This window comes from Aquarana catesbeiana, linkage group LG02 (assembly GCF_042186555.1).
Source record: "Aquarana catesbeiana isolate 2022-GZ linkage group LG02, ASM4218655v1, whole genome shotgun sequence".
Classification (NCBI taxonomy): Eukaryota; Metazoa; Chordata; class Amphibia; order Anura; family Ranidae; genus Aquarana; species Aquarana catesbeiana.
The window spans coordinates 40,041,214-40,053,421 of record NC_133325.1 but is presented as its reverse complement, the minus strand read 5'-3'; the positions used below and the strand labels follow the sequence as shown (position 1 = coordinate 40,053,421).

The following is a 12,208-nucleotide window of genomic DNA, read 5'->3' as shown; positions in this document are numbered from 1 at the left end:
TGCCATGCACCGGTAATGCATTTAGAAATGTAATCCGGCTCATCTGATGTGAATCCACACCCCTAATCTACATGCAGGGCACCGGACGCATGGATTCCAATGTTTTTTTTTTTCTTTTTTGACGCACATGATTAGTGCCTGAGACTCTAATAGGCTCCAAAGAAGGGTGGACTCGGGCGCAGAGCAATGCGCCCCGAGCACACCCACTTGAGTGACAATAGTGAATGGATTTTCGCTATTGTCTTCCTCATTCTCCTCCCGGCCAATCAGGAAGCCCCTATTGGCCAGGGAGTCTTGTCTCAATTGGCCAATCATGTCTCAGGACTCGCTTCCTGTTCCTGTGTGGCCTGGAGGAGAATGTCTCACTTTGTGCTCGCCGGAGAATCGGTCAGAGCGGCACCCGGCTCTTCCTTCCCCCTGCCTCTCCCGCCCAGCTTCTGCTGGTTCACTCCTGGGGGAACTTGACAGACTCCTTGTCAGTTCAGTAACAGTCCATTACAGGCGGGGACTCACAGTCCCTTAAGGGTAGCACATATGGAGTGAAACAGCATGTAGCCACTCATTAAATTAGAAGAAAAGATCTTTAACCTTAAACTACGTAGAGGGTTCTTTACTAGCTAGCTAGCGGCGGAGAAAGGGTTAAAACTGCCCGCAATGCGCCGCTATAGCGGCATTTTGCTGGCGGTATCCCAGCGCTGCCCCATTGATTTTAATGGGGAGCAGCGGTGGAGGAGTGTTAAACACACCGCTCCAAAGAAGCAGCTGACAGGACTTTTCCTGACGTCCTGCCAGCGCAGCGCTCCGGTGTGAAAGCCCTCGGGTAGAGTAATGTGAAGCCCTCGGGCTTTCACACTGAAGACAGTGCTGCAGCTGTTTGAGGGCGGATTGCAGGCGCTATTTTTAATGCTATAGCGCCTGCAAAACGCCCTCGGTGTGAAAGGGGTCTTATTGGTTTGACCCTCTCTGTCCTGGTGTGTCGATCTTCAGAACAGCGCATCTGCTCCCTTGTCAAAGCCTTTATGAATGCTCATTTGTGAGTATACATTCCTGGAGTGTGCGCAATTTTAAAGCGTGGCGTGTTGGGTATCTATGTACTCGGTGTAACATCATCCTCTGGTCTTCAAGTGGTTAAAGTGGGGTGATTGTTTTCTATACTAATCTAGCAGTGTGGGAGGAGCTTGGATAATATGGAGAAACCAATCAGAGGAGTGATCCGCACTGACAAGCCCCTCCCATCTCTACTGCCTCTCTAGGTCTTGCTGTAGACTTGAGCCGCAGCGACCGTTACGCTTTGGTACGTCCCCCCCCTGCTGATTTCTTATTGGCTGACGTCAGTTGTGCCACGCCCCCCTCAGCGAGCTCGTGCGGGAGGCGCGAGAGACGCGTGCTTTAAACACAATTAGGAGGCGCTGGTGTCCGCGCTCCGCCGCCCGTCACCGAGATGAATGGAGGAGAGCTCCGAGACAGCCCCGCACCGGGACTCCCCACACCGCCGTAACCCGTACCGGAATGACCAATAAAGTTCATTGATAGTTTAAAAAAAACAAAAAACGTGTCTCTCTTTGTTGTGTTGAGTACAATGATGAGGAGGGGGGAGTGGCCATTGAGAGGAAGGGGCGGGGTTGCGCGGCCCGTGCCCCGGTGCATTGTGGGACATGGTGGGCTCCAGTCGGGAGGCGGTGTAGCTCGCCCCGGAGAATTTCGGCCTTGTTATTCCTCATCCCGAGCCCCGGTCCTCCTTCCACCCCCGAGCCCGACTACCGCCGCCTGCGCCCCTCCCCCCTCCCCGGACACCGAGCCTGTGCTGCTATGGAGGGGGAGCGCGCACCCTCCTCCCCGCGGGACCGCGCTCCGCCTCCAAACTCCAAGATGGCGGAGGCTGGAGAGGAGGCTCCGGCTCCCCCGGTGGTCGGTCCTGCGGGCCCCGGGAAAGCGGGATCGTGTCCGGACTACGCCGTCCTCTGCTCCTTCCTGGAGAGGTACGGAGCCGCCCTGGACCTGCCCGAGATCACCTTCCCCGAGCTGGAGGAGGCCCTGGAGGAGACCAAAGCAGGTGAGACACCCGGGGGGAGGACCGGACACCACCGGGGGGAGGAGGAGGAGGACCGGATACCACCGGGGGGGAGGACCGGACACCACCGGGGGGAGGACCGGACACCGGGGATATGTGAGAGAGACACCAAGGGCTTATTATCCCATCCCCATATCATCATCATCACCACTACTCCTATCATCATCATCATCACTACTCCTATCATCATCACTCCTATCATCCCCCACCATCACTACTCCTATCATCATCATCCCCATCATCACTACTCCTATCATCCTCTCCATCACTACTCCTATCATCATCCTCTCCATCACTACTCCTATCATCATCATCACTACTCCTATCATCCCCATCATCACTACTCCTATCATCATCCTCTCCATCACTACTCCTATCATCATCATCCCCATCATCACTACTCCTATCATCCCCATCATCACTACTCCTATCATCATCCTCTCCATCACTACTCCTATCATCACTACTCCTATCATCCTCTCCATCACTACTCCTATCATCATCCTCTCCATCACTACTCCTATCATCATCCTCTCCATCACTACTCCTATCATCATTCTCTCCATCACTACTCCTATCATCCCCATCATCACTACTCCTATCATCATCCTCTCCATCATTACTCCTATCATCCTCTCCATCACTACTCCTATCATCCTCTCCATCACTACTCCTATCATCCTCTCCATCACTACTCCTATCATCCTCTCCATCACTACTCCTATCATCCCCATCATCACTACTCCTATCATCCCCATCATCACTACTCCTATCATCATCCTCTCCATCACTACTCCTGTCATCACTACTCCTATCATCCCAATCATCACTACTCCTATCGTCCCCATCATCACTACTCCTATCATCATCATCCTCTCCATCACTACTCCTATCATCATCATCCTCCCCATCACCACTACTCCTATCATCCTCCCCATCACCACTACTCCTATCATCCCCAATTCTTTCTATCACAACTCCTATCATCATCCTCATCATTATCCATGTTATCCCTATCATTACTACCCATATCATCCTCATCTCCACTATCACTACTTATATCCTCATCCCTACTGTTGCTACTCATGTCAGTCTCATAATTCCTATAATTACAATCACTACTCACATCCTCATCCTCTCCATCGCTACTCATTTCATTATACTCACAATCATCACCCCTATCATCTCCATCCTCACCATGACTACCCATATCATCCCTGCCCTCATCATCATCCCTTCTACGACTACTTTATATCACCATCAGTACAGTCTCCATCCCCATCCTGACCATCACCATCAGTACCGTCTCCATCCCTATCCCGACCATCACCATCAGTACCTTCTCCATTCCCCATCCCGACCATCACCATCAGTACCTGCTCCATCCTCACCATCAGTACCTTCTCTATCTGCATCCTGACCATCAGTACCTTCTCCATCTGCATCCTGACTATCAGTACCTTCTCCATCTGCATCCTGACCATCAGTACCTTCTCCATCTGCATCCTGACCATCAGTGCCTTCTCCATCCTGACCATCAGTACCTTCTCCATCCTGACCATCGGTACCTTCTCCATCCTGACCATCAGTACCTTCTCCATCCTGACCATCGGTACCTTCTCCATCCTGACCATCGGTAGCTTCTCCATCATCCTGACCATCGGTAGCTTCTCCATCATCCTGACCATCGGTAGCTTCTCCATCATCCTGACCATCGGTAGCTTCTCCATCATCCTGACCATCGGTAGCTTCTCCATCATCCTGACCATCGGTAGCTTCTCCATCATCCTGACCATCGGTAGCTTCTCCATCATCCTGACCATCGGTAGCTTCTCCATCATCCTGACCATCGGTAGCTTCTCCATCATCCTGACCATCGGTAGCTTCTCCATCATCCTGACCATCGGTAGCTTCTCCATCATCCTGACCATCGGTAGCTTCTCCATCATCCTGACCATCGGTAGCTTCTCCATCATCCTGACCATCGGTAGCTTCTCCATCATCCTGACCATCGGTAGCTTCTCCATCATCCTGACCATCGGTTGTTTCTCCATCATCCTGACCATCGGTAGCTTCTCCATCATCCTGACCATCGGTAGCTTCTCCATCATCCTGACCATCGGTAGCTTCTCCATCATCCTGACCATCGGTAGCTTCTCCATCATCCTGACCATCGGTAGCTTCTCCATCATCCTGACCATCGGTAGCTTCTCCATCATCCTGACCATCGGTAGCTTCTCCATCATCCTGACCATCGGTAGCTTCTCCATCATCCTGACCATCGGTAGCTTCTCCATCATCCTGACCATCGGTAGCTTCTCCATCATCCTGACCATCGGTAGCTTCTCCATCATCCTGACCATCGGTAGCTTCTCCATCATCCTGACCATCGGTAGCTTCTCCATCATCCTGACCATCGGTAGCTTCTCCATCATCCTGACCATCGGTAGCTTCTCCATCATCCTGACCATCGGTAGCTTCTCCATCATCCTGACCATCGGTAGCTTCTCCATCATCCTGACCATCGGTAGCTTCTCCATCATCCTGACCATCGGTAGCTTCTCCATCATCCTGACCATCGGTAGCTTCTCCATCATCCTGACCATCGGTAGCTTCTCCATCATCCTGACCATCGGTAGCTTCTCCATCATCCTGACCATCGGTAGCTTCTCCATCATCCTGACCATCGGTAGCTTCTCCATCATCCTGACCATCGGTAGCTTCTCCATCATCCTGACCATCGGTAGCTTCTCCATCATCCTGACCATCGGTAGCTTCTCCATCATCCTGACCATCGGTAGCTTCTCCATCATCCTGACCATCGGTAGCTTCTCCATCATCCTGACCATCGGTAGCTTCTCCACCATCCTGACCATCGGTAGCTTCTCCATCAGCACCATCAGTAGCTTCTCCATCCCCATCAGTAGCTTCTCCATCCCCATCCTGACCATCCCCATCAGTAGCTTCTCCATCCCCATCCTGACCATCACCATCAGTAGCTTCTCCATCCCCATCCTGACCATCACCATCAGTAGCTTCTCCATCCCCATCCTGACCATCACCATCAGTAGCTTCTCCATCCCCATCCTGACCATCACCATCAGTAGCTTCTCCATCCTGACCATCACCATCAGTAGCTTCTCCATCCCCATCCTGACCATCACCATCAGTAGCTTCTCCATCCCCATCCTGACCATCACCATCAGTAGCTTCTCCATCCCCATCCTGACCATCACCATCAGTAGCTTCTCCATCCCCATCCTGACCATCACCATCAGTAGCTTCTCCATCCCCATCCTGACCATCACCATCAGTAGCTTCTCCATCCCCATCCTGACCATCACCATCAGTAGCTTCTCCATCCCCATCCTGACCATCACCATCAGTAGCTTCTCCATCCCCATCCTGACCATCACCATCAATGTCTTTTCCATCCTGACCATAAATACCTAATCCATCCAGACTTTCACCATCATTACCTTCTCCATCTTGACCATCACTTCCCACACCTCCTCTATCCCTGTCTTAGCCAGCCGTACCCTCTCCAATCTCCATTCCCTATCACTGTCCATACATCCCCGACTACCACAGCTATTAATTCCTCTATCCTCAAACTATTACTGCCCTTATCTCTTCCATTCTTCACCACCATCCTTTTTTTGGCCGTGTCAGCCCATACCTCCTCCGTCCCCCAGTCAATGTTATCATGATCACTGCTCTTCCGACCACCATCTCTATCCTGACCCTTCACCAGCATCATCATCCTGCAGCTTACATTACTTTGACTGCCATCACCCATACATCCTTTCCCCCATGACTACCATCATCCTAGTACTGCCTGTACCCCCCTAAACTCTGGTTGGTGGCAGGTTGAAGCACTTGCTTCATTTTATTGTTAAGTAGAAGAGATCTCCACCAGACAACCCCGACACCTTCCAACTATGTCACCCATTAAAAAAGACAAATTATCATCTTCTACTTTTCTGTATATTGTAGCAGAGAGTGCGTTATGTCTTTGCTTAATCAGCCAATCGGAAGTCTTTTTATTTATTTATTTTTTATTACAAAAAATGATAGAATTTGAAATGTGGTTGTCATGAGATTTTGTTTCGAAGTAAATTTCTCTGCAAGTTCTCACCCTGGTGTACACTTTGTCCAAAACTGTAATGGTTGTAATAATACTTACTGTGAGTTCAGTCTCAGCCAGTTTAAAAACTGTGGGGTCATTGGGGGGGTATAGTGGTATGAAACTCCAAACTATTCCCAGAAGTCACAGCTGCTGACCTCAGTGCTTACCTTGTCTGCTTCTTCTTTACTTTTCAGACTTTATTTACGTTCTTCTTTGATTAGGAGAAAAAAGATAAAATATACAGGTGCGTCTCGCAAAATTAAAATATCTTCAAAAAGTTATTTTATTTCGGTAATTAAATTCAAAAAGTGAAACTCGTATATTTTAGAGAGACACACAGAGTGATATATTTCAAGCATCTCTTCCTCTGTAATTTTGATGATTATGGCTTGCAGCTAGTGAAAACCCAAAATTCAGTATCTCAGAAAATTAGAATATTACATAACACCAAAAAAAAAAAAAAAAAAAAAAAAAAAAAGGATTTTTAATACAGAAATGTGGCTTACTGAAAAGTATGTCCATGTACAGTATAGTATGCACTCAATACTTGGTCGGCTCCTTTTGCATGAATTACTGCATCAATGTGGCGTGGCATGATGCGATCAGTCTGTGGCACTGCTGAGGTGTTATGGAAGCCCGGGTTGCTTTGATAGTGGCCTTCAGCTCATCAGTATTGCTGGGTCTGGTGTCTCTCATCTGCCTCTTGACCATACCCCACAGATTCTCTATGGGGTTTAGGTCGGCGAGTTTGCTGGTCAATCAAGCACAGTGATACCCTGATCATTAAACCAGGTATTGGTTCTTTTGGCAGTGTGTGCAGGTGCCAAGTCCTGCTGGAAAATGAAATCGGCATCTCCATAAAGCTGGTCAGCAGAGGTAGGCATGAAGTGCTCTAGAACTTCCCTGTAGAGGGCTGTGCTGACTCTGAACTTGATAAAACACAATGGACCAAAACCAGAAGATGGCATGGCTTCCCAAATCATTACTGACTGTGGAGACTTCACACTGGACCTCATGCAATTTGGTTTCTGTGCCTCCACTCTTCCTCCAGACTCTGGGACCCGGATTTCCAAATGAAATGCAAAATTTTCCACAGTCAGTGTCATGATGACTATACACTAGATTATCAGAAGTATTGGGACATCTGCCTTTACAAACACATGAACTTTAATGGCATCTCAGTCCTGGTCCGTAGGGTTCAATATTGAGTTGGCTTCAACTCTTCTGGGAAGGCCGTCCACAAGATTTAGGAGTGTGTCTATGGGAATGTTTGACCATTCTTTCAGAAGCGCATTTGTGAGGTCGGGTACTGATGTTGAGAAGGCCTGGCTCGTAGTCTCCGGTCTAATTCATCCCAAAAGTGTTCTATTGGGTTGAGGTCAGGCCAGTCATGTTCCTCCACCCCAAACTCGCTCATCCATGTTTTTATGGACCTTGCTTTGTGCACAGTCATGTTGGAACAGGAAGGGGCCATCCCCAAACTGTTCCCACAAAGTTGGTAGTATGAAATTGTCCGAAATGTCTTGGTATGCTGACACCTCAGGAGTTCCCTTCACTTGAACTTAAGGGGCCAAGCCCAACCCCTGGAAAACAACTCCACACCAACCCCCCCTCCACCAAATGATTTGGAGGGGTGGCCCAATACTTTTGGCAATATAGCGTGGATGGGCGAGTTTGGGGTGGAGGAACTTGACTGGATGAATTAGAGCAGAGACTGTGAGTTAGGCCTTCTCGTCCAACATCAGTGCCTGACCTCACAAATGTGCTTCTGGAAGAATAGTCAAACGTTCCCATAGACACACTCCTAAACCTTGTGGACAGCCTTCCCAGAAGAGTTGAAGCTGTTATAGCAATAACGAACCCTACGGGCTGAGACTGGGATGCCATTAAAGTTCATGTGTCTGTAAAGGCAGGTGTCCCAATACTTTTGGTAATCTAGTGTATGTACATACATTGGGGGCGCCTACACACACACAAACCTCACTTCCGCTACACATCACCAATTGTATCATTCACACCCGGAGCGAGGGCAATAATTTTAGGGCCATTAATCACGGCTAACTCTAAACTGATGACCTTTAGGCACTTTTAAAGTGTTGCCTTTAGAAAATTTAGGAAAACCACATTTGTCAGTTTTAAGGCTTGACATCTTGGGTAGCCTCCTGGAATATACCAGGCCACATGGCCCCCCCCCCCCACCCTAAGGCACCTTGTCCACAGCTTCCTGACAACCCTGGGCTGTGGTTGTGGGGGTTCGTGGGTGGGGAGCTTATCAGATCCCAACACCCCCCCCCCCACTCCCCTATGTGACACGAGACGGTTTTTGACAAGTCCTTTATTACAAGTGAAGAATGTCCCCCTGTCGTAACTCCGTGTTTTTTTTTTTTTTTTTATTCGGTCTTCTCGCTCCGGTGATGTGTCCTTCCTTCGGTCTTCTCTGCTGCCAACCTGGTCCGGTGGGGGTGGGTTGAGCCCTGTGAGATCACAAAGGGCAGAGTCTCATGACGTTCCCCGGATGGCCATGCCCCATTGCTATGTAAGAACTGACAAACATCACAGATGATACAATGGCAGGATCCAGCATTGATGGAGGACCTGGTTGGCGGTGGAGAAGACCAGAGGAAGAACACATCACCGGAAGAAAAAGACACCAGAGGGAGAAGACGGCAGTGGAGGAAGAAGACACGTTGGAGCTACGATGGGGGACATTCTTCATTTTTTAATAAAGGACAAAAACCGTCTCTTGTTTTTATTTACACAGCACTGCTTTTTTAGGGGGGTGAATGGGTAGGGGTACAGTGTACATATTACATATTCACATGGTGGGTGGGATCTGGGGGTCCCCTTGTTAAAGGGGGTTTCCAGATTCCGATAAGCCCCCTGCCCACAGACCACCACAACCACCGCCCAGGGTTGTCGGGAAGAGGCCCTTGTCTCTATCAACATGGGGACAAGGTGCTGTGGGGTGGCCTGGCTGCTTGCTCGTCTGACCTGCCGGACTGCATGCTCAGATTAGGCTCCGATATGGATTTTGGGGGGGACCTCAGTTTTTTGTTTATTTTCCGCGTTGGGTTCCTCCTCAAGATCCACAAGTTGGATCAGTTAAGATGATGATCCAGACTTCCGTTCAAATCAATGGGCTAAAATTGCACCCAAGTTGGACCAATGAAGTGCAGGAAGCATTTTCAAAGTTGGACTGAAAACAAGTCGGACCAGTTATTTTGAAATGTCATGTGACTTGTGCTCTGAAAGTCGGAGTGCATGTTGGACCAGTGTGAACCGGGCCTGAAACAAAAAAAATATTAAAAATTCTTACCTTGCTGTTTGGAGCAGGATTAATACTGAGCTCCAGGTATAGTTTTTATTATATCATTCGATTGATTCAGCTTGTAAAGTATATACATGTTCCATAGCTGGAAATCATTGCCGAGCGGCCTTCAGGTCCCGTGCTGAGTGGCTGCCCCGGTGCTTGGTGAACACAGGAGGTCACTTGGCACGAGAACCATTCAGAAAACAGTTTGCATAAAGCTTTTTCGTGCCTTTAGAGAACGCTTTGCATTCTTTGACAAAAACAAAGCATTCTCTGAATGGCATGACCATGGCGAACACTGTAGTAGCAGTGACTACTACAGTAAATTCCAGTTTCCAAAGGGACCCCACAGGTATGAAATATGCATACTTACATGGGTCCAAGCTACACCAATGTAACTATTCAGTGAACACAATGGGGATTGATTTACTAAAACTGGAGAGTGCAAAATCTTGTTCAGCTGTGCATGCTAGCCAATCAGCTTCTAACTTCAGCTTTTTTTTATTCAGTTTCGACAAAAAAAACCTGGAAGCAGATTTTGCACTCTCCAGTTTTAGTGAATCAACCCCCCCGTACCTGACAGTCAGCTTTAAAGATAGAACTGCAAGCTATTTGTAAGAATTTTAAAGTACAGTTAAAGGGACAACAAACTTAGAATACAATAAAGTGATTTTTTTTTTTTTTATTATTATTTATACTTTACAAACATTCTGCAAAATTCCTCTTCTTGGGATCCTCCCCATGGTGCTCCCGGTTCCTCTTGTGAGTGTTTCCCCATAACAAGCCTCTTGCTATTAGGGAACACTTGTGGGCTTACTCCCGAGCCACGCTTCCTGTTTCTACAGACAGACAGCGTGGCTTGGCCTGGCCTCCCTGCTCCCTTGACACGGAATTTGACTATGAGTAGTGTGACATCATCAGCCCACCTCTCTGCCTCAGCCAATCAGAGAAAGCTTTGTATTTGTTCCTTGAATACAAAGTTGCCTATGAATTGCTGAATACCGCTATCAGACCGACTCTTATTTTGTTCGGGGTGGAACATGGGAAGTTTGCAAAACGCAAATTCCGGCAAACGCACATTACATGCTTTTCTTCAGCTTCTTCATTGATGTCTATTAAACCTAAAAAAAAAAAAAAAGCGCAAAAAGTCCCTGACCCTTTCCAAAAAAGCAGCGGCTGAAAAAATCCTAGATGTGAACGTGTCCCATAGGAAACCATGTTACGTGAACTGTAGTGCGTTTTCTTCAAAAAGCACCAAAAACGCATAGATGTGAAGCAGACCTTAGTAAAGGAAATGGGTTGTTTGGAGCTTTGAGATATTTAACCCTTCGTAATAGTAAAATCAAATCTCCTTTTGTCAAATTTTTAGATCTTTTATTCATATACTTGTTCAGGTAAGGAAGGCAAAGTATTGGAGTAAGAGGATAAACATGACGGCCAGAAAACTAACATTTGTTAAATGCTCCCTGCTGTGCCGTTCAATGTGAATGACATCCTGCTGCATTGTGGTAAACTGCAATCCTAAAAAAGAGTCATTTGTTTTTTTTCTTCCATTGTCGTACAATGTACAGTGTCTGGAAAAAGTATTCGTACCCCTCGATATTTTCCACATTTTGTCATGTTACAATCAAAAACATAAATGTATTTTATTGGGATTTTATGTGATAGACTAGAGCTGCACGATTAATCGCTCATGCGGCCTACACACGAGCGGACTTCTCGTCGGACTGAACTCCGGAGGACTTTTCGACGGAGTTCCCACAAAACGGACTTGCCTACACACGATCCCACCAAATTCCGATCGTTTTGAACGTGATGACGTCAGACCGGACTAGAAAAGGAAGTTTAATAGCCAGTAGCCAATAGCTGCCCTTGCGTCGTTTTCGGTCCGTCAGACTAACATACAGACTAACGTTTTTTTTCGATAGGAATCGAGTCCGTCGGAAAGATTTGAAACATGTTCTATTTCTAAGGTCCGTCAGATTTTTCGACAGAAAAGGTCCGATGAAGCCCACACACGATCGGAATGTCAGACGGATTCGTTCCGTCTGACCTTTTCTGTGGGAAAGTCCGGTCGTGTGTACGCGGCATAAGAATCGAAATCGCAACTCTTTTTCCCTTCCCGATCTTCAAAACAGCATTTCACAATTCTTTCTAACAAGTGCAGAGAGTTCTCACAGCTGGAAAGAAAATTTAAAAAAAAGAAAAAATCCAGCCAGCCTGCCTAGCTTTATCACAACATCTTGGATAAATATAAACAAAGTAACATTTCTTCTTAGATCAAAGGAATGAACTTCTGTTTGTAGATGAGGGAAGTTTAAAGTGGATGTAAACCCAATGTCATCCTTTCTAAGCTACTGCCATAGGGGTTATCTATAAGGATATACATGCCTCCTGCATGTATCTTTACCTGTCAAATGTCTCCCCTCTGTCTGTTATGAGACCCGAAAAACTGCATATTCTGTGGGCAGGTCTGTTGTCAGGAGCTCGGTGGGTGGAGTCGTGATGTCAGTAGACTCCCCGCCCACCTCTACACTCCGCTTGTCATTATGCATTTTCTCCTGTGTATTTCTAACACTAAACTTCTGCTATGATCTCTAACGTCCAGTGAAAAGACAGGAAAGTAACCACATGACTTCAGCATGCCAAATCATGGTGAGGTGTGGAACAGCCAATCCTTGCAGAGCTGCTGAAGAAA

At 47.6% G+C, this 12,208-nt stretch overlaps 1 protein-coding gene across 2 annotated transcripts in view; it reads left to right on the top strand.

The window, feature by feature from the left end:
- The first annotated feature begins 1,615 nt into the window (after nucleotides 1–1,615).
- Nucleotides 1,616–12,208, top strand: part of RSF1 (remodeling and spacing factor 1) — a 98,923-nt gene continuing 88,330 nt past the window's right edge. For both annotated transcript variants that reach the window (XM_073612809.1, XM_073612810.1), the window contains exon 1: nucleotides 1,616–2,053. In XM_073612809.1, coding sequence (XP_073468910.1) covers nucleotides 1,810–2,053 — 244 coding nt within the window. In that variant the 5' untranslated portion in view covers nucleotides 1,616–1,809. The remainder of the gene's footprint in view (nucleotides 2,054–12,208) is intronic.